At 41.9% G+C, this 22,809-nt stretch overlaps 2 protein-coding genes and 1 long non-coding RNA gene across 14 annotated transcripts; 1 reads left to right on the top strand and 2 right to left on the bottom strand.

The window, feature by feature from the left end:
• Positions 1-84: 84 nt before the first annotated feature.
• LOC118229615 lies at positions 85-1,308 on the top strand. The gene is made up of 2 exons (XR_004765699.1): positions 85-234; positions 873-1,308. It is a non-coding gene; the product is annotated as an uncharacterized LOC118229615 (long non-coding RNA).
• On the bottom strand, positions 445-16,936 carry LOC118229613 (sodium/bile acid cotransporter-like). 8 transcript variants are annotated; one of them, XM_035421726.1, is made up of 7 exons: positions 7,042-7,117; positions 6,534-6,726; positions 3,922-4,360; positions 2,270-2,474; positions 1,622-1,800; positions 1,075-1,274; positions 445-898 (listed from the first exon to the last, which is right to left on the bottom strand). In XM_035421726.1, the coding sequence occupies exons 3-7, from the start codon at positions 4,335-4,337 to the stop codon at positions 822-824; spliced, it is 1,077 nt and encodes a 358-aa protein (XP_035277617.1). In that variant the 5' UTR covers positions 4,338-4,360; positions 6,534-6,726; positions 7,042-7,117; the 3' UTR covers positions 445-821. The 8 variants fall into 8 exon arrangements, with proteins under 8 accessions (XP_035277617.1, XP_035277620.1, XP_035277619.1 ...); XM_035421729.1 differs by having other exon boundaries at positions 6,542-6,726; positions 7,042-7,111; XM_035421728.1 differs by having other exon boundaries at positions 6,534-6,646; positions 7,042-7,057.
• Positions 12,545-18,458, bottom strand: LOC118229612 (sodium/bile acid cotransporter-like). Of its 5 annotated transcripts, none has more exons than XM_035421724.1 (6): positions 18,393-18,458; positions 16,208-16,646; positions 14,365-14,569; positions 13,713-13,891; positions 13,168-13,367; positions 12,545-12,991 (listed from the first exon to the last, which is right to left on the bottom strand). In XM_035421724.1, the coding sequence occupies exons 2-6, from the start codon at positions 16,621-16,623 to the stop codon at positions 12,912-12,914; spliced, it is 1,080 nt and encodes a 359-aa protein (XP_035277615.1). In that variant the 5' UTR covers positions 16,624-16,646; positions 18,393-18,458; the 3' UTR covers positions 12,545-12,911. The 5 variants fall into 5 exon arrangements, with proteins under 5 accessions (XP_035277615.1, XP_035277616.1, XP_035277611.1 ...); XM_035421725.1 differs by having other exon boundaries at positions 14,365-14,500; positions 18,385-18,438; XM_035421720.1 differs by having other exon boundaries at positions 18,385-18,437.
• Positions 18,459-22,809: the final 4,351 nt, after the last annotated feature.

The raw sequence follows: 22,809 nt of genomic DNA, 5'->3' as shown, positions 1-22,809 counted from the left end.
TTGTAAAGTTCTGTGTCAGCTCAATTTTGTATAGAAGTGCTGCCTGCAATATTAATAATTAACCATCTGCCCCCCCCCCCCCCCGCCCCGCCCCCCATGGATAGGTGCTTCCAGAAGGGACTGTAACCTGCCAAACCTCCATCTTGACCCAGACAGGCAGGATTGCCCTTCGCTCCAGACGAAGTTGCTTGCCATATTCGGCGCAAACACTTTCTTCACCATTACTTCTTGCATGTGGGATTTTCCAACTTTCTGTTCTTCCTGTTCCTTATCTCGCTAGTTTTGTGGTAGTTTTCTGGTCTAGAGTAGTACGGTCATACGAATTACACAGGAAGCTGTCTAACAAAGCCATTTGGCCACCCATATTACCCCCAAAGTATACATTTTGAATGAGATCAGTTGAGTTCAATTCACTTCACGAAAACCTGCAGTGTATCAATGTTATCATTTTGTTTTTATAAAGCTTTATTAATATGTGGTGCTGCATATACAATATAAAAACAAGAGGCCTGTTGGTGAGGATTATAAAATGTTACAGGCTATATTTATGGATTAAAATCCTATTATTGAATGATTAATTTGTTCATTATGTATATCGCATCTGTGTGTGTGTGTGTGTGTGTGTAGTCTTTTAAAAAGAATGCATGCCTGTTTAAATGTTACAAGTAAAAATCAATAAAAGCATGGCAGTACAAAAGAACTAGAACCTGAATCAAGAACCAAGCTTGCAGTTAAAATGCTTGGTGCATGACCCATCACATTTGCAGAAGAATCGGGGGTCATGTGAGTTCTTAACACTTCCATTACATTCAGTGACTTTGCTACTGTGAGGTCTCTATTGCAACTGCTTCAGAGCCTTCTTCTGCTTTCAGGTCCACAGTCTGATATACATCTTTGTCTGTGGGAGGAAGCGAACAAGGTAAAGCTTACTCTTGGAAATAGGGGTGGGGCTCTAAATTTGTAGATACAGGTGGCAATGATATTATGCAGAAATTGATACCCGACTGTAGGGGTTGAGTTGCTACGCACACGACTGTCCTAAAATGGCTGGCTGACTTGTGGGGCTGTACATACCCTTGGCTGGTGCTTTGAACCTCGTGTAACAGCGGAAGACAACCGCAAAAGCCAAGGCCTCTGTGGTCTGGAAGATGATGAAGACGAATGGGAACAGGAACAGGGGTCCGATGACCTCCAGGGGGAACGCCACTTTCAGAACGGTGAAGCAAATTTGGGCATTCTGACAGCCTGTTTCTACACCGACCGTCCTCCTGCATCTGAGATGGGAGAAAGCAAAAAAAAAAAAAAAAAGATCTTCTGCTGTAGTCCTTATTTGCTTCTGCTTCCTGGCCTCTGTTGTTTGTGTTGAAGTGAGATTTCTTTGAAGGCCATAATTTCTAAAAGTATTTTGTAATTGAAGGCAATGAACAAGCCAGGAATGTTAATGTATAGTGAAATGATATTGACTACAATCCTAAATAAATATTAGCAATTCACAGTACCAAACCTTACGATTTACTTGAAATCTGTTTGCTGAAGTATACTACTGATTACCTTGTGTAATTTATCAATTTTGAGAGCAAGTTCAGTCGTCTAAATGACCTGTGTGCTGCTGTAAACATACTTCCCTTTGAGCCTGAAGATGCTGGACAGGAGGTATCCAAACAGGAAGCCGCTCAGTGGCATCAGGGACGCTGTGACCAGGAGCCGAGGGGACAGGATTCTCAGCAAGGTGTCTCCGATTGTGACGCCGACCATTATGGAAAACGCCACGCCGCTGACCAGCAAAACGCCCATCCCGGCCTGCGGGTCACATGACAGCAGGACGGGTTAGGTCATCCGTGTACATCAGTGCCTTTGTAGTTAGCTTGAGCTTGGCTTTTGACATCCATGCTCAGGCAAATTTCCTGAGCGCGGATGTCCTAAATCTTACAATATAATAATAATAATAATAAGAAGAAGAAGAAAGAATATTGTTATATTAGCTCTGCCTACCATCAGAACAGGGTAGTGTGTTTTGGTGGCATTTTCAATGCTAATAGATAAGTCATGAGTCTACAGTAAATACATATGTTTGAATATGCTTTGTGAAATGTGCAATTTTGTAAGTCACTCAGGTCTGCTGAATGGTAGTAATGTAATGCATATATTGTGATCACCATTGGCATCTGATTTAAAACATGTAAACGTAGCAAGCGTGCGTGGCTTAGCACAGCATCTGTTGTCGTGTATGTGTGTGTGGGAAGCCAGAAAGCTTGTCCAGGTGCATCACCTTGATTATGATGGGAGAGTAGCGCGGTGCGCGGTGGTTGATGGCGATGCCGATTGCACAGGGCACCAGGGTCATGAGCAGAGACAGGATGATCCCGGTATAAGGCACCATCCTCTCTATGTTTGGGATGCCCTGGCTGTACAGATAGAGCAGCAGCGGCATCATGCCCAGTGCCAGCAGGATGGAGCAGGTAGTCATCACAATGCTGGAGGAGAAAAAAATGTCACCAACCCCCTAAAGCGGAGCGCTGAGCCCTGGTCCCAAAAGCACTGAAAGGGGTAGCAAAATGGCCTGCGACTGGAGGAAAAGCTTTCTTATGGGGCGACATAGATCAGGATGTATGAGCGGTTGTCTGGTAGTCGGAGGGTTGCTGGTTCGATCCCCGCCCTGGGCATGTTGAAGTGTCCCTGAGCAAGACACCTAACCCCTAACTGCTCTGGTGAATGAGAGGCATCAATTGTAAAGCGCGTTGGATAAAAGCGCTATATAAATGCAGTCCATTTACCATTTACTTTCTTGGGTGAGGACAAAACACTGTCCAATTTTCTGTGTAATTTTTCTCATCAGCTCCATAATTGGAGAGGGGCAAAGAAGAAACTATTGCATTGCATGTCCATAAACCACAAGTCATGATCATTTCACATAAAAGAAAAAGAACTGATTTTTGGGATATGTAAGGGCAGATCGTGAGTTGAGTATGCACAAGTGAAAAAATATAAAGACATTTACTGAAATGTGTCTTTAGCACAGAGCCTAAATAGTCAAACTAATAATAATTTTATCATTTTAATTAACGGAACTCTTAACCAAACAGATCTGTCAGTAGTCACTAATAAACTCACCAGCCACACCATACCGTTTGCCCCTTGGTTGTGATTATATGGGCAGAACCGCACCTATGTAAGCTTATTAATCAAATTGTTTTATGATCAAGACAATTATCAAATGTGTGGCTTATCATAAAACATGGTTTTGGCACATTGGTTTTAAATGTTATCTATGGGGTTGCTTAACCTTTGGTTCTATTCTGATCTATGTCAAAGGCAAAGTGGGCTCCATAGTGTTTGGGACAAAGACATTTTTTGTCCTCTTAATTTCGCTCTGTACTTCTATGTGAAATTTATGGGTCACAGAGTTCAGGCCGTCATTGTATGCAAAGGATATGTGACAAAGGTCTCAAGCTTATCTTTGTAAAGAGCAGTAGCTATCTAAAAAGTTGCTGTGAATTGTTTTCCCTCATTACCCAAGAAGCCACACAAAAGCCGCTTTTCCACTGCATTGTACCGGCTCAACGCGACTCTACTCTACATTTTTGGTTTTCCATTGGGCAAAAGTTGTGGATAGTGCCTGGTACCTGGTACTTTTTTGGTATCACCTCCGTCGAGGTTCTAAGCGAGCTGAGGCGATACCAAAAGGTGACGTGAAAACACTGCAGACCACTGATTGGTCAGAGAGCGTCGTCACTAGGTTAGCTTACCCTCTTGCATCGCCTTTTATGCTAATGAATCATCTCGTAGTCTGAGCTCTGATGTAGGATTTCCAAAACTCTCCTGTTTAAAACGGCTAAAAGTGTTTTAAAGTATAGTGGAGGGCCTAGAAGAGATAACAGATAATGAGCCGGTCAGCAGACATCTTGAGCAAACCAAACTCACCTCAGGTTCATGTCACCTTGTACAGCCAGGGCAAAAAAGTTGGACACGCTCCCCCCAGGACAGCAGCCGCATATCAGCACAGCAAGGGCCTCCATGGGGCTGAGCCGGAACGCTTTGCCCAGCAGGAAGGCAGACAGGGGCATGAAGCCGTACTGGGCCACCACAGCGATGGCCACCCCTTTCGGCCTCAAGAAGTAGGCCCTGATTTTGGGGATCTCCATGGTGCAGCCCAAGGATATCATGCTGAAGAAGAGGATGATGACGATGAAGATGTTCATAATCTTGTCCATCAGAGGAGAGATGGGAGACTCAAAAACAAAGGTGCTGTTTGGAGAGGTGATGTTGTAGGAGGTACTGGCATCCCAGGGCTTTGGATCTCCATATAGTCCCGGTGTCTGGTTTGTAGTGTCATCCATTCCAAATCTGTTATTTCCTGGATCTGCAATGTGACAAACAGTCAATGCAAGTAGAAGAACGATATGAAAGAATAAGAGCCAAAGCCAGAATCATCACTGTCAACCAAGGTATGTTTTATCTTCTTGCATTTTTTTTAAACAATCCAACCGCTTTTGCCACAATTGCTCATAGGCTGGCTATCTCCACTTTTCTCTAAAAGTGTGGATAACAGCAATTAGAATTTCTTAATGTTTTATATATATTAATATATATATATATATATAAAGTATGAACTATATTGAAATATATGTCAATTACAAAATGGCAAAATACCAGTCCTTACACGCAGAAATCTCAGCTTCTCTCTGCCTGATACTTAAAGTGGATTTCCTGGTTCATGAACAAAAGCCCTTGCCTACCTTTTCTGTGTAAATTCTCAGTAGTTGTGTCTCCCCATCTAAGCTTTGTTATCTACTGTAGAAGCCTGTGTGCTATCTGTCACATGATCTCCCCATCTCGCAGGAGGGATTTGGGGCATGGGGGTGTGTGGTAAGTGCAATACACAGCATTTCACATTGCAGGCCAAATCCTTCACTGAGTCTGAATGGAGTCTCCAAGAGCACCAATGTGTGCACACAAACCCCGTAAGTCACTGCTTTCTATTCAGGATTCCAAAGCTTCTTCTTTTTTTTTCTTTTGGAACTGCTGGAGGACATGCTGCCAGCCTATTGCCTTTTCGCTCTGGAGCCAATCAGCTGAGCTGCACAGTCATCACATCGCAGAAGCTTGAGCCCCCGCAGTCTGGTCCAGACCACAGAACTGTTCTGTGGTGTGGACAGAAAGCAGGGACTTGATGGAACACACGAGTCACTGATTGGATGGGGGCAGCTCTGCCAACTTAAACCTTCTCCTTGGGTGATGCCAGGGCCAATTTAATGTCATCCTGCAGGAGTCTATACCACAGTGGGCACTGGAATGGTCAGGATTGGATACCGCCAAGTGGGATGAGCCGTTGACAATCTTAATGAAAGGGAATTGCATTACTGACCACTGAGTTTCATTCGCTCCAATAGCCACTTCATCAGAGGGCTCTTAAATTAGGCATGAAACTCAACTTTTTCATTACCTGTTTCTTTATCTGTAGCATGGAAACATGTAACAGATTACCTGCTAACACTGTACTGCAACTATTATTTAGAATGGATGTGGTTTTGTCACGTGGCATTTCTGCATTGGAGTTTGACCAACTGAGGACTCTTCAGCTGTTTCTGGCAGTGGCATCATTTCATTACCAGCACAGCATCTGTCTGCTCACTCAATATTCAGATACAAAATAATTGGTAACTATTCCAGTGTCCAGGACCTTAACCCTTGTGTTCTGATTACTTATTACTGCAGTCCGAGGGAATGCACGCACATCGGAAATATTCCAACAGGTGCAGGATAAAAAAATATAGTTAATAAGAAGAGAGAGTATATCCACACACAGTTTTTTCTGCTCCCACAGTGATTTAATAGTACCATGTGCATTATGAAATCACTTTGGGAGCACAGAAAACAGTGTGTGGCTATACTCTCTCTTCTTACTGATTACTTATTAACACATGAAACTGGTTAGCCTGGGGCAAGTATACCCACAATACTGAGATTTTAAAGCAATACATAAATACAATTTATGCAAAATCGCAATATTTGGAAAAAAGCTATATATATGGATCTCTCAATTCCAGACAGTATCAACAATATCTGGTTAATAGTTGCCATTTAACTCTGCTAGATCACATATAACAATGCACATTGGCAATAACAGTGTGATTAATTTGTAATAAAAATTGGATTTTTAAACATAGAAAGTCCACAATAATAAAAAAATGTTTTTTTTCTGTGAATTGTTTTCAGTGAAGAAAAAGGAAACAAAGTTTTCATGCAGTATATTATTAATATTTATTGTTTTTAACTGATACTCTTATATCTTTATCTCATGATATTCAAAGAAACCATATAGGTAAAAACACAGAGCAAATACAGATGATGAACAACAAATTGAAACTCAGTAAGAATCAAACTCAAACTGGGTTAATCACTCTCAAGTGTCATTCTTCTTTTACTAAAAGTTGAAAACGGGTCAATTTGACCCAAAGCGACCCAACAGATAATGTTTTATTTGCAATGTTGTAAAGAGCTGCATTTAAAATAAATAAAAAAACTCAGCCTACCCAAGTACCTGATCTTCCTTGCTCGCTCTGAATTCCAGCGCTGCTCCTCTGTTGCCTACTTGTAGCTCTCAAAAAACCACATCCTTCAAAGTTTTGCTGTGATTGTGTGTGATCTATGTCAACATTGTGGCTTAGGGACGTAACACAGCCAATCACAGCCTGCAACCAGGTTTCTCTTCTATCTTTCAGGTTTCTTACAGTGAATCAAGGCAAATCACAGATCATTAAAAATGACTGCACTTCAATGCAAAACATATTCCTTTCACCAGTCAACAGTGTAAATAGTAATGGTTCCAACAAAGTACAGTGGATAAAGCTTTGATTTAAATGTAATGCGAAGTTACAGCACAATGAATAATAATTAAAACCGACACATTTTTAAGCATTCGGCCAAGTTTTGTAGGTTGAAAAATTCTGTCAAAAGTCAGAATCTGTCAAAAGTCAGATTAGAAGTTGCAATTGTTTTTGTTTTGTTTTTTATAACAAAATAATTTCACCATAATTTTACCTTGAAAGACAATTTGTCTTGCTTGCTTGTCTTGCTGATATTGTGTGGAGTACTTCAGCACTGTGAACTCTTTAAGTTGCCTTGTTATGCAGTAGTGTCATAAATCCACGTGAGATCTTCAGGCTTTGATAATCTCAACTGTTTCTCTTATCACTCAATGTCTTTGGACATTGGATTGTCTTGGACAAAAAAATCTTGCTTTAAATCAGTGTATAAGCAAGCAGAAGGTAACAATGTAATTGTTTATCCCCTTAAGTCGCAGGGGCCCTTAGTTGAACTGTATATTTTCATTCATTACATTCATTTACAGTGAAATTATCAATCAATTTGGTCACATAATATAACCCTAACTCACAGTTTTATTTATATATACAATTTTAGGATGCCAATGTTTTAGTGACAACAGTTCCTTATTTTGTAAAGATGGGATGTAAAACTGGCTTGGGGGTCCTGACCTTCTATGCGTTTTGGAAGTCCACTGACAACACAAATCACAACAAAGTCAGTATCCTTAACATGGGAATGGTACAGCCAATAAAATTACGTTTCTAACGGTGTATAGGTTGTTAGGCTTACATAAAAGGACAAGCAATGTTCCTCCGGCATTAAAACAAAAATAAACAAAAAAAACAACACTCATCTGGAAAAAAGTTATTGAGATTTTATACCTAAAACGATTGTTAACAAAAAATAATTTTGCAATGCCTAAGTCTAAACAGAACACTCGGAATTTGGAGGTCTTGGAAGAAATTAATCATCTAGGTGAATATTTTTGAAGACAGCTTTGACTCCACAGCAGAGGACATGTTCAGTGATACTGTGCATCTAAATATATTCTCAAAATATTTTTATTATTATTCAGTACACTTATAAACAAGGGGTTCCTATGATTTTGAATAATAAATGTAGCGTGTGAAATTGAGGGATGTGCTTAACATGTTGATGTGGTGGGGTATATGACTACAACTTCAATCAATGGACCTCAATCCATTTATTAGTAAACTAGATAGCTAATGTAGTTTTTGCTAAAATCTTTAGACCTGCTACCTGCCACCTGGTGGCAAGGGGAGGTCAAGGAGAGCAAGTGGAGGGTGAGAGTGACAGGCACGGGCAAAGTGAGCTAATTTCATAACACATATTCCGCAAGCATAGTATACAATATATAAGATTTTACACCTCTAAAGACACATAATATCATTTTGGGATCTCCAAATTGCCTTTTTGGAGACCCATTTAGACATAGCTTAGAAAAAACAATGCTGAATAATAATTTTTAGTGGTATTTAGTCATCAGATTTTAATTTGGATTTGTCTAGCATTGTGTTTGTGGCTCCACTGTGTTTTCCTATATTAAAGGCATACTATACTGGATTTCTTTCCTTGCTTTGCTATGGGTTTACAATAAAAAAAGGTCTCCTCTTCCATTCTCAACCCTGCCTAATCCCCCAAGATGACAAAGCTCATGCACCAACAAAACAACTAGATATTTTGCTTGGACTTCTTTGTTGGTAGCTTTATAACATTGTATTGCAGACTGTTGGAATCATGCCTCTTTCAAAAATACAGCATTGGCTGCAGTCATACCAGTTGGGCAGTCACATGTATGCAAAAATCCTGAACCGACATATCCGATAGCAAAAACCCCACTTCTCTCTCATATACAGCAAAGTTACTGGGTAGCTTAATGGTGATAGAAAGGACCTACATACGCTAGCCACTGCTAGCACACCACCAGCAGGTTTCAGTTTGCTCTAGACTTCCTGGAAGCATGGCAAAACTCAATAATGTAAGCATGCAAAGTCATATGCCACTCGTAGCTCGTAGTCAAAGCTTGATGGGAGACCACCTTCCCCATTCAGCAGATAGGGTAGTAGTCAAGAAGATCGGTCTACCACTCAACCCTGTAGAAACAATGGCACACAACCTTAAATATGGATTTATTGAAAAATGCAATGTGTCTCTCTGACCATGGATAGTAGTCTATAGTAATGAAACTGCAGTCGTATCCAGAAAAAAATACCTAGCCTAACAGGTATAGTAGGATCTTCTGACGGATGGACTCATCCCTATTGCTTAGCTAACGATAGCTAACTAGCCCATATGAGCCGAGAGAAGTGGATTGGAATCTTGACTTAAGTATTACTTTGTAAAATATCTGACCCACAGCAAATTCTTGGGCCATCATGGCCAGCCAGCTACTTTAATGTTGTTTAGCTTGCTAATAATGGCAGCTATCTAACATTTGCCAGCAGCCATACCACCACGCATTCTGCTCCTGCCAACTGGCTGAAGCTAAGCAAGTGTGGGCTTGGTCAGTACTTGGATGGGAGACCACAAGGGAATACTGAGTTGCTGCTGGTAGTGGTGTTGGTGGGCCAGCAGGGGGCAATCTTCTCTCTGATCAAATAAACCCCAATGCCCCAGTGCAGTGACAGGGACACTGTGCTGTAGGAGATGTCGTCTTTCGGATGAGACGTTAAACTGAGGTCCTGGCTCACTGTGGTCATTAAAGATCCCATGACACTTATCGCAAAGATTAGGGGGTACCCCGGTGTCCTGGCCAAAATCCCAGATCTGGCTCTCGCAAAAACCTGCCATCTAATCATCCCCTGATTTAATTGGCTAAAAAAAGTTATCTCCCTCCAGTGGAGCTGCTCAGTGGCCAACAACAGAGGATTGTGGTTGTACTGGGCAGCTCCCAGGTGTGAATGTGTCTGAGTATGAAGCAGAGTGTTGCTGCAAAAGAGCATCCATGCTCAGCCAACCTACCCTGGGAAAATAAAGATTAAATAAAAAACAAATAAAAAACATTACCAAATGGTGACCAGCCACTTGGTTAGTGTTAGGTTAGACACTAAGAAAGACCTTATGTCTTCAACGCAAACCCAGCTGAAACCACAGGCTGAAACCATAGAGGGTGAAACGCACTACTGTAGCCAATTGATACACGTTTCCTCTTCTTCTTCTCCTTCTTCTTCTACTCACCATGCTTTTAAGATATAGCCCACAAAATAAAAAAAGGCCAAACCCAGAAATGTCCCATACAATTTTTAAATAACAAATACAGGCAGAAAAAATAGGATTTGGCGGAAGTGCACACAGACACAGATTTCTAGTACAGTAATGACTGAGCATGGTTGTTTTGTAATATTTTCAAAGTGAAAATCCTGCAAAGTATGCCTTTAATTCAAATAACATATCCCTGTTATTTGATTGTGGGTGTGTTTATATGATTCGCTAGTTTTATTATTCTATAAGAGCACTGACTGGCTGTGGGGAAAAAAACTCCCTCTGGTAATCTGCTAATCATAATTTAAATTGGTCAATTGTGTTAATTACCTATTTACTTTTGAATCATAAAGTATGTTGGCAGAACCATGTGGCCTTATCCACAGATGAAATATATTTCAAGTTGTTATGTAGTCTTACTCCACAATCTCCACAATCTGCATGCAGCAAGTCTCCAAAGCATCAATGAATCGAATAGACCGGGAACGCCCTCTAGTGTAGGCTCTTTGAATTGATAAAGAATTGCCTGTCAGTGCTGATGTTGTACAGTGCTCCTCAACGCTGGCACTATGGCCATATTCTGTTCCCTGATTTCAATTATCAGTCGACTAAAATAATTTGTTCTGATTAAGATGATATTCATTTAGAATCTCTAATCTGTCATATATTATTTATGTAAAAAAGTGCAACACTCAGCTGTTGATCAAAATTTTTTTGTGTAAATGCCTGATCTAAAAACTTGACTGCCTGTCTTAATTAGGCAGAATTCTTTAATGAATTGTTCTAGATCTCATGTGACCAGTAACCACTCCTAATCAGTTACTTGATTACCTGTCTTAGCTGATAACCCATTTTAAAAGGAAGTCTCATTTTCTGGGTTAATATATATATATATATATATATATATATATATATATGTATAATTCCAGTTCGTATGTTACATTGGTCTAGAAAGATTTTGTATGCAATGAATGGAACTTTAGCTATTTTTAAAAGAAATACACATATTTACAAATGTGTGAAATAGTTTGATCGATGATAGTAGGAAGCTAGTCTAAATAATGTATTATTAACGTTTCTTACAATTATACAATTGCACTTTTCTGTTCTGTTTTTTTTTATTGGAAGAATCACCAAGATTTCACTCTGTGGTGCGTAATTCTCAGAGAGATTTGTCCAGTTTAGATTTATCCAGGAAAATAGGTCCTGCAATGAAATTTCATTTCAAAATATAGCTGCAAGCAGCAATGCGGGGTCCTACGAACATGTCCAAGCCGGGTAAATACTAGGCGAAGGAGAAAAGAGTCCACGCAGCATAGATTTCAGGATTTTGGACAATCTACATACCCGTGCCTCAGACGATCCAACTTCTGGTTCATGAAAAACATTACTTCGAAATATGAATGTGCATTAGCATGAAGTGCCAACTTTGTCATGCCACAAATCACACAATTTTTAACGAAACGACTTGTCCTTCTCACCCTTGATCGAGAGAATACCCAAGAGTACACATTTGCGATGGTGACGGAATCAGGTAAAGCGTTCATGAGAAGAGTGTTAAAGCGTTATATTAGCATTAGCTTCCCGCCAACATTTGAAATGTCCGTAATTTCCTTGTTTTTTGAGATATCTGTAACTGTGCGGACATGGAACAACATGGTAGTGTCCTCTTCATGTCCAGTCCGTTTCAAGTCCCTAGATTATTGTTGCAAAAAGTTGTAAGCACTTGAAATTTGCATAATATTAGCATTAGTATTAGCTTCCCCCCAAAATTTCAAATGCCTGTAATTTCCTTGTTTTTTGCGATATCTGCAAGAGGACGTGAAGAGACTGTATGCGGAGTCACAAAACTGACGTAATGTGAAACCAATCAGTGAATACGTCATTAAGCCTGCCCACCCGACGGTTCTGCTGCACTGAGCACGGTTGTCTAACCGTGCCGAAAATATCGTGCTGGGCATGGTTTGTAATCCTTCCGCGCCAAACCGTTTCCAGGTGGAAACACCATTGGAACGTTCCTCTCCATGCTCAGAACCGTTCGGCCCTGCAGTGGAAAAGGGGCTAACGTAAAGTTCTGTGTCAGCTCAATTTTGTATAGAAGTGCTGCCTGCAATATTAATAATTAACCATCTGACCCACCGCCCCCCATGGACAGGAGCTTCCAGAAGGGACTGTAACCCGCCAACCTCCATCTTGACCCAGACAGACAGGATTGCTCTTCGCCCCAGATGAAGTTGCTTGCCATATTCAGCGCAAACACTTTCTTCACCATTACTTCTTGCATGTGGGATTTGCCAACTTTCTGTTCTTCCTGTTCCTTATCTCGCTAGTTTTGTGGTAGTTTTATGGTCTAGAGTAGTACGGCAATACGAATTACACAGGAAGCTGTCTAACAAAGCTGTTTGGCCACCCATATTACCCCTAAAGTATACATTTCGAATGAGATCAGTTGAGTTCAATTCACTTCACAAAAACCTGCAGTGTATCAATGTTATCATTTTGTTTTTATAAAGCTTTATTAATATGTGGTGCCGCATATACCATATAAAAATGAGAGGCCTGTTGGTGAGGATTATAAAATGTTACAGGCTATATTTATGGATTAAAATCCTATTATTGAATGATTAATTCATTCATTATGTATATCGCATCTGTGTGTGTGTGTAGTCTTTTAAAAAGAATGCATGCTTGTTTAAATGTTACAAGTAAAAATCAATAAAAGCATGGCAGTATAAAAGAACTAGAACCAGAATCAAGAACCAAGCTTGCAGTTAAAATGCTTAGTGCATGACCCATCACATTAGCAGAAGAATCGGGGGTCATGTGAGTTCGTGACACTTCCATTACATTCAGTGACTTTGCTACTGTGAGGTCTCTATTGCAACTGCTTCAGAGCCTTCTCCTTCTGCTTTCAGGTCCACAGTCTGATATACATCTTTGTCTGTGGGAGGAAGCAAACAAGGTAAAGCTTACTCTTGGAAATAGGTGTGGGGCTCTAAATTTGTAGATACAGGTGGCAATGATATTACGCAGAAATTGATACCCGACTGTAGGGGTTGAGTTGCTACGCACACGACTGTCCTAAAATGGCTGGCTGATTTCTGGGGCTGTACGTACCCTTGGCTGGTGCTTTGAACCTCGTGTAACAGCGGAAGACGATCGCAAAAGCCAAGGCCTCTGCTGTCTGGAACACGGAGAAGAGGAGTGGGAACAGGAGCAGGGGTCCGATGACCTTCAGGGGGAACGCCACTTTCAGAATGGTGAAGCAAATTTGGGTATTCTGACAGCCTGTTTCCACACCGATCGTCCTCCTGCATCTGAGATGGGAGAAAGCAAAAAAAAAAAAAAAAAACGATCTTCTGCTGTAGTCCTTATTTGCTTCTGCTTCCTGGCCTCTGCTTCTTGTGTTGAATTGAGATTTCTTTAAAGGCCATAATTTCTAGAAGTATTTTGTAATTGAAGGCAGTAAACAAGCTAGGAATGTTAATGTATAGTGAAATGTTATTGACTACATGGCTAAATATTAGCAATTCACAGTACCAAACCTTGCGATTTACTTGAAATCTGTTTGCTGAAGTATACTACTGATTACCTTGTGTAGTTTATCAATTCTGAGTGCAATGTCATTCGTCTAAATAACCTGTGTGCTGCTGTAAACCTACTTTCCGTTGAGCCTGAAGATGCTGGATAGGAGGTACCCAAACAGGAAGCCGCTCAGTGGCATCAGGGACGCTGTGGCCAGGAGCCGAGGGGTCAGGATCCTCAACAAGATGTCTCCCATTATGATGCCGGCCATTACGGCAAACGGCACGCAGCAGACCAGCAAAACGCCCATCCCGGCCTGCGGGTCACATGACAGCAGGACAGGGGTTAGGCCATCCGTGTACATCAGTGCCTTTGTAGCTAGCTTGAGCTTGGTTTTTCACATCCATGCTCAGGCAAATTTCCTGAGAATGGATGTCCTAAATCTTACAATATAATAATAATAATAATAACAATAATAATAATAATATAATTATTAGCTCTGCCTACTATCAGAACAGGGTAGTGTGTTTTGGTGGCATTTTTAATGCTAATAGATAAGACATGAGACTTAACTACAGTAAATGCATATGTTTTAATATGCTTTGTGAAATGTGCAATTTTGTAAGTCACTCAGGTCTGCTGAATGGTAGTAATGTAATGCATATATTGTGATCACCATTGGCATCTGATTTAAAACATGTAAACGTAGCAAGTGTGCGCGGCTTAGCACAGCATCTGTTGTCGTGTATGTGTGTGTGGGAAGCCAGAAAGCTTGTCCAGGTGCATCACCTTGATTATGATGGGAGAGTAGCGCGGTGCGCGGTGGTTGATGGCGATGCCGATGGCACAGGGCACCAGGGTCATGAGCAGAGCCAGAATGATGCCGGTATAGGGCACCATCCTCTCTATGTTTGGGATGCCCTGGCTGTACAGATAGAGCAGCAGCGGCATCATGCCCAGTGCCAGAAAGGTGGAGCAGGTAGTCATCACAATGCTGGAGGAGAAAAAAATGTCACCAACCCCCTAAAGCGGAGCACTGAGCCCTGGTCCCAAAAGCACTGAAAGGGGTAGCAAAATGGCCTGCGACTGGAGGAAAAGCTTTCTTACGGGGCGACACAGCTCAGGACGTATGAGCGGTTGTCTGGTAGTCGGAGGGTTGCTGGTTCGATCCCCGCCCTGGGCGTGTTGATGTGTCCCTGAGCAAGACACCTAACCCCTGACTGCTTTGGTGAATGAGAGGCATCAATCGTAAAGCGCTTTGGATAAAAGCGCTATATAAATGCAGTCCATTTACCATTTACTTTCTTGGGTGAGGACAAAACACTGTCCATTTTTCCGTGCAATTTTTCTCATCAGCTCCATAATTGGAGAGGGGCAAAGAAGAAACTATTGCATTGCATGTCCATAAACCACAAGTCATGATCATTTCACATAAAAGAAAAACTGATTTTTGAGATATGTAAGGGCAGATCGTGAGTTGAGTATGCACAAGTGAAAAAATATAAAGACATTTACTGAAATGTGTCTTTAGCACAGAGCCTAAATAGTCAAACTAATAATAATTTTTATCATTTTAATTAACGGAACTCTTAACCAAACAGATCTGTCAGTAGTCACTAATAAACTCACCAGCCACAGCATATCGTTTGCCCCTTGGTTGTGATTATATGGGCAGAACCGCACCTATTTAAGCTTATGCCCCTTAATCAAATTAAATAGTTTTATAATCAAGACAATTATCAAATGCATGGCTTATCATAAAACATGGTTTTGGCACATTGGTTTGAAATGTTATCTATGGGGTTGCTTAACCTTTGGTTCTATTCTGATCTATGTCAAAGGCAAAGTGGGCTCCATAATGTTTGGGACAAAGACTTTTTTCCTCTTGATTTTGCTCTGTACTTCTATGTGAAGTCTATGGGTCACAGAGTTCAAGCCATCATTGTATGCAAAGTATATGTGACAAAGGTCTCAAGCTTATCTTTGTAAAGAGCAGTAGCTATCTAAAAAGTTGCTATGAATTGTTTTCACTCATTACTCAAGAAGCCACACAAAAGCTGCTTTGCCACCGCATGGTACCGGCTCAACTCGACTCTACTTGACTTTTTTGGTTTTCCATCGGGAAAAAGTTGTGGATAGTGCCTGGTACCTGGTACTGTTTTGGTATCACCTCCGTCAAGGTTCTAAGCGAGCTGAGGCGATACCAAAAGGTGACGTGAAAACACTGCAGACCACTGATTGGTCAGAGAGAATCGTCACTAGGTTAACTTACCCTCTTGCATCGCCTTTTATGCTAATGATCAACCAGAGTCATCTCGTCGTTTGAGATCTGATGTACACCATCCCTTCGGTATCCTCCATTGTTCCTGTGTGTGTCGTATTGAAGATGACGTCATGGCAGTTTCATGCGGCGTCGCTATGAAGACCAGCTACATTGACGGGGGTACTATCTGCAGTGGAAAACGAAGTACCTGGTACCAAAAGCGAGTAGAGTCGGGTAGAGTCGAGTTGAGTTGAGCCAGTACCATGCAGTGGAAAAGCCGCTAAAAGTGTTTTAAAGTAGAGTGGAGGGCCTAGAAGAGATAACAGATCATGAGCCGGTCAGCAGACATCTTGAGCAAACCAAACTCACCTCAGGTTCATGTCACCTTGTACGGTCAGGGCAAAAATGTTGGACAGGCTCCCCCCAGGACAGCAGCCGCATATCAGCACAGCAAGGGCCTCCAGGGGGCTGAGCCAGAACACTTTGCCCAGCAGGAAGGCAGACAGGGGCATGAAGCCGTACTGGGCCACCACAGCAATGGCCACCCCTTTCGGCCTCAAGAAGTGGGCCCTGATTTTGGGGATCTCCATGGTGCAGCCCAAGGATATCATGCTGAAGAAGAGCATGGTGATGGTGAGGATGTTCATAATCTTGTCCATCAGAGGAGAGATGAAAAACTCAAAAACAAAGGTGCTGTTGGGAGGGGTGATGTTGTAGGAGGTACTGGCATCCCAGGGCTTTGGATCTCCATACAGTCCCGATGTCTGATTTGTAGTGTCATCCATTCCAAATCTATTCTTTCCTGGATCTGCAATGTGACAAACATAGTCAATGCGAGTAAAAGAATGATATGAAAGAACCAGAGCCAGAGCCAGAATCATCACTGTCAACCAAGGTATAAAGTATAAACTATATTGAAATATATGTCAATTACTGAATGGCAAAATATCAGTCCTTACACGCAGAAATCTCAGCTTCTCTCTGCCTGATACTTAAAGTGGATTTTCTGGTTCATGAACAAAAGCCCTACCTTTTCTGTGTGCAAATTCTCAGTAGTTGTGTCTCCCCATCTAAGCTTTGTTATCTACTGTAGAAGCCTGTGTGCTATCTGTCACATGATCTCCCCATCTCGCAGGGGGGATTTGGGGCATGGGGGTGTGTGGTAAATGCAATACACAGCATTTCACATTGCAGGCCAAATCCTTCACTGAGTCTGAATGGAGTCTCCAAGAGCACCAATGTGTGCACACAAACCCCGTAAGTCACTGCTTTCTATTCAGGATTCCAAAGCTTTTTTTGGGAACTGCTGGAGGACATGCTGCCAGCCTATTGCCTTTTCGCTCTGGAGCCAATCAGCTGAGCTGCACAGTCATCACATCGCAGAAGCTTGAGCCCCCGCAGTCTGGCCCAGACCGCAGAATTGTTCTGTAGTGTGGACAGAAAGCAGGGACTTGATGGAACACACGAGTCACTGATTGGATGGGGGCAGCTCTGCCGACTTAAACCTTCTCCTTGGGTGATGCCAGGGCCAATTTTATGTCATCCTGCTGGACTCTATACCACAGTGGGCACTGGAATGGTCAGGATTGGATACCGCCAAGTGGGATGAGCTGTTGACAATCTTAATGAAAGGGAATTGCATTACTGACCACTGAGTTTCATTCGCTCCAATAGCCACTTCATCAGAGGGCTCTTAAATTAGGCATGAAACTAAACTTATTCATTACCTGTTTCTTTATCTGTAGCATGGAAACATGTAACAGATTACCTGCTGACACTGTTCTGCAACTATTATTTAGAATGGATGTGGCTTTGTCACGTGGCATTTCTGCATTGGAGTTTGCACAAAAAACAGTGTGCGGGTATACTCTCTCTTCTTACTGATTACTTATTAACACGCGAAACTGGTTAGCCTGGGGCAAGTATACCTACAATACTGAGATTTTAAAGCAATACATAAATACAATTTATGCAAAATTGCAGTATTTGGAAAAAAGCTATATATATGGATCTCTCAATTCCAGACAATATCAACAATATCTGGTTAATAGTTGCCATTTAACTCTGCTAGATCACATATAACAATGCACATTGGCAATAACAGTGTGATTCATGTGTGATAAAAATTAAATTTTTAAACATAGAAAGTTCACAAGAATGAAAAAAAAATTTTTTTCTGTGAATTGTTTTCAGTGAATAAAAAGGAAAAAAGTTTTCATGCAGTATATTATTAATATTTATTGTTTTTAACTGATACTCATATCTTTATCTCATGATATTCAAAGAAACTATATAGGTAAAAACACAAAGCAAATACAGATGATGAACAACAAATTGAAACTCAATAAGAATCAAACTCACACTGGGTTAATCACTCTCAAGTGTCATTCTTCTTTTACTAAAAGTTGAAAATGGGTCAATCTGACCCAAAGCGAACACAAGGGTTAAAATAAGACCAAACAGGTAATGCTTTATTTGCAATGTTGTAAAGAGCTTCGTTTAAATAAAATTTAAAAAGTTAAAATAAATAAAAAAACTCAGCCTACCCATGTACCTGATCTTCCTTGCTCGCTCTGAATTCCAGCGCTGTTCCTCTGTTGCCTACTTGTAGCTCTCAAAAAACCACATCCTTCAAAGTTTTGCTGTGATTGTGTGTGAACTGTGTCAACATTGTGGCTTAGGGGCATAACACAGCCAACCGCAGCCTGCAACCAGGTTTCTCTTCTATCTTTCAGGTTTCTTACAGTGAATCAAGGCAAATCACAGATCATTAAAAATTACTGCACTTTAATGCAAAACATATTCCATTCACCAGTCATAAATGTGTAAATACTAATGGTTCCAACAAAGTACAGTGGATAAAGCTTTGATTTAAATGTAATGCAAAGTTACAGCACAATGAATAATAATTAAAACCGACACATTTTTGAGCATTCGGCCAAGTTTTGTAGGTTGAAAAATTCTGTTGAAAGTGAGAATCTGTCAAAAGTCAGATTAGAAGTTGCAATTGGTTTTTGTTTTTTTTGTTTGTTTTTTTTAACAAAATATGAACAAAATAATTTCACCATAATTTTACCTTGAAAGACAATTTGTCTTGCTTGCTTGTCTTGCTGATATTGTGTGGAGTGCTTTAGCACTGTGAACTCTTTAAGTTGCCTTGTTATGGACAAAAATCTTGCTGTAAATCAGTGTATAAGCAAACAAAAGGTAGCAGTGTAATTGTTTATCCCCTTAAGTCGCAGGGGCCCTTAGTTGGACTGTATATTTTCATTCATTACATTCATTTACAGTGAAATTATCAATTAATTTGGTCGCACAATATATCTCTAACTCACAATATAACCCTAACTCACCTAGTGCCTTTGGCAATCACACTACTATTATCTCACATATTATTTATTAGTGTGGTTGCCTTTGGCAAAAACACTACTATTATCTCACATATTATTAGTGTGGTTGCCTTAGGCAAGCACACTATTATTATCGCACTGTGGTGTGGGGATGGCTGGTTTAAGCAGCCACACCTGCCCTGGGTCAAGCTAATTAGACCTGGCCAATTGGATAATTGGTTAAGAATTACATAATTGGCCAGGCTAATTGGACCCAGGAACAGGAGTGGCTGCACCTGTGCGTAGTGAGGTAATCACTGCGCACAGGTTAAATCTGCCATCCCCACCCACACCAGGGAGCTTCGGTCATGACTGGGTTACATCTGCTCACTTTGGCTGTTACCATCTTGCCAAACCCTCGTGAAATAAATCTGGACTGTTTGAACATCTTCTCCCTGTGTCTCTGTGCCGGAGGGCCCCTTGGAAAGCCACTTCGGTGGCCTGTGGCAGGCGTGTTTGCCACACGCACATATTAGTATTCTTTATTATTCCACCCATTTTTTGGACCGCTACTCTGCCCACAGTTTTCGCACCACGTACACGTGCAATATGTCAAATTGAGCGGCTTCTTTGGGAATCGTGGGCTATTACTTTGTGGAAAGTTTTGCACGATTTTTGAGAAATATGACTTTCTATAAGCTTTCTAACTATGTATACACAACAGACTGTACACAACTACACTTGCCTGTTGATGCACCCCTTCTTAGAAATTCGGCTCGGCTAACACGTAATAGGCTACTATCCTCTGTCTATGAGTTGGTCTCTCAGGTAACAGATTAAACTCTGAATTACAGCCCAATTAAATGTTTTTAGTTGTATGGTTAAAATGAGCTGAAATTCACACAAAACCATAAATCAATCAAATTTATCATGTCGCAAATCAATTCGTTGCCGTGATGTTATAGCATGTACACAATTCTCTGTCTCTGCTTATACTGCATAAACTGTTCACTCTATTCAGCACAAAGTCGACTTTGCATTGGCGGCAACCACACTTCACAATTTCTGCTGGAATCGTGAGTTTATATATACAATTTTAGGATGCCAATGTTTTAGTGACAATTTTGTAAAGATGGGAGGTAAAACTGGCTTGGGGGTCCTATGCGTTTTGTAAGTCCACTGACAACACAAATCACGGCAAAGTCAGTAGCCTATCCTTAACATGGGAATAGTACATCCAATGAAATTATGTTTCTAACGGTGTATAGGTTGTTAGGCTTACATAAAAGGACAAGCAATGTTCCTCCGGCATTAAAACAAAAACAAAACAAAAAAACAATACACATCCGGAAAAAAGTTATTGAGATTTTATACCTAAAACAATTGTCGTTTTACAACATTTTTTTTTTTTTTTTGCAATGCCTATGTCTAAACAGAACACTCGGCATTTGGAGGTCTTGGAAGAAATCACTCATCTGAGTGAATATTTTTGAAGACAGCTTTGACTTCACAGCAGAGGGCATGTTCAGTGATAGTGCGCTTCTAAATATATTCTCTAAATATTTTTATTATTATTCAGTACACTTATAAACAAGGGGTTCCTATGATTTTGAATAATAAATGTAGCGTGTGAAATTGAGGGATGTTGATGGGGTGGGGTATATGACTAAAACTTCAATCAATGGACCTCAATCCATTGATTAGTAAACTAGATAGCTAATGTAGTTTTTGCTAAAATCTTTCAGACCTGCTGCTGGTGGCAAGGGGAGGTCAAGGAGAGCAAGTGGAGGGTGAGAGTGACAGGCACATGGAAAGTGAGCTAATTTCATAACACATATTCCACAAGCATAGTATACAATATATAAGATTTTACACCTCTAAAGACACATAATATCAATTTGGAATATCCAAATTGCCTTTTGGAGACTGGTGTGGGGATGGCTGGTTTAAGCAGCCACACCTGCCTGGGTCAAGCTAATTAGACCTGGCCAATTGGATAATTGGTTAATAATTAGATAATTGGCCAGGCTAATTGGACCCAGGAACAGGAGTGGCTGCACCTGTGCGTAGTGAGGTAATCACTGCGCACAGGTTAAATCTGCCATCCCCACCCACACAGGGAAGCCTCTCTGTCATGACAGTGTGTTAACATCTGCTCCTCGGCTATAACATCTTGCCGACCCTTGCAAATAAACGTGGACTGTTTTAACATCTTCTCCCTGTGTCTCTGTGCTGGAGGGCCCCAAAGAAAGCCACTTCGGTGGCCTGTGGCAGGCGTGTTTGCCACAGTGGCGCCCAACGTGGGGCTTCTCCGGCACAAGAAAGAGGCACAGGAGGGCCAGCCAGGAAGCACACTGGAGGAGGAACAGCTGCGGTGTTCCTGACAGGGCTTTGGGCGGATCCTCCAGGCCAAAAACGGGGAGCGGGAGATGACCACGGAGGGGAAGGAAGCGATCCTCAGCTGGGACGCTGGGGAGCTGGACCTGGCCGTGAAGGCAGGTCAGCTACGGGCGGTGCACGAGAGGTGGTCGCGCCGTGAGCTGGACTTGGCCGGGAAGGCGGGTCAGCTACGGGCGGCGCACAAGCAGTGGCCGCGCCGTATTGCTTCCTTTCTTGTCTGTTGGTTGTTTTAGTTCATCGTTTTGGCCTGGTTGGGTTGCCCGGAGCCCGTGAAGGGGAAAGCCTGCACCAGCCTTCCAGCAGAGCCGACTGGCGGCCACCACACCTGCAAGGGTTCCTGGTCCCCAGCGCCACAAGGAAGCCAGCCCAGCCAGCCCACCAGCCCAACCACCCCACCACAGCCCCTGGAACAGCCCAAGCCGGTGACATCCCCACCAACCAGCTGAGCAGCCCAGGAATCCCCGCGCTCCGAGAGGGAGGAGGGGGGAGGGCTGCCTCATCATCCGGGGGAGGGTCACGGCGGTGCACTGGACTGTTCCGGGGCCCTTAAAGTGTTAAGGGCGCTTGGTTTTTTGTTTCGTTTTTTTTTTTTTTCTCGCTTGGTTGGAGTGCTGGGGGGGGAGTAGGCTTCGGCCAGGGATTCTCCCTGGCCTCAGTTTGGCGTTGGGGGTATGTGGTGTGGGGATGGCTGGTTTAAGCAGCCACACCTGCCTGGGTCAAGCTAATTAGACCTGGCCAATTGGATAATTGGTTCATAATTAGATAATTGGCCAGGCTAATTGGACCCAGGAACAGGAGTGGCTGCACCTGTGTGTAGTGAGGTAATCACTGCGCACAGGTTAAATCTGCCATCCCCACCCACACAGGGAAGCCTCTCTGTCATGACAGTGTGTTAACATCTGCTCCTCGGCTATAACATCTTGCCGACCCTTGCAAATAAACGTGGACTGTTTTAACATCTTCTCCCTGTGTCTCTGTGCTGGAGGGCCCCAAAGAAAGCCACTTCGGTGGCCTGTGGCAGGCGTGTTTGCCACAGAGACCCATCTAGACATAGCTTAGAAAAAACAATGCTGAATAATAATTTTTAGTGGTATTTAGTCATCAGATTTTAATCTGGATTTGTCTAGCATTGTGGTTGTAGCTCCACTGTGTTTTCCTATATTAAAGACATACAATGCTGGATTTCTTTCTGTCAGGAATCCTGCCTGATTCTCCTTGTGTTCCGTTTTAGTTTTGTTTATT

Source organism: Anguilla anguilla, chromosome 6 (genome assembly GCF_013347855.1).
Source record: "Anguilla anguilla isolate fAngAng1 chromosome 6, fAngAng1.pri, whole genome shotgun sequence".
NCBI classification, from domain to species: Eukaryota; Metazoa; Chordata; class Actinopteri; order Anguilliformes; family Anguillidae; genus Anguilla; species Anguilla anguilla.
This window is presented reverse-complemented; position numbering and strand designations above follow the sequence as displayed.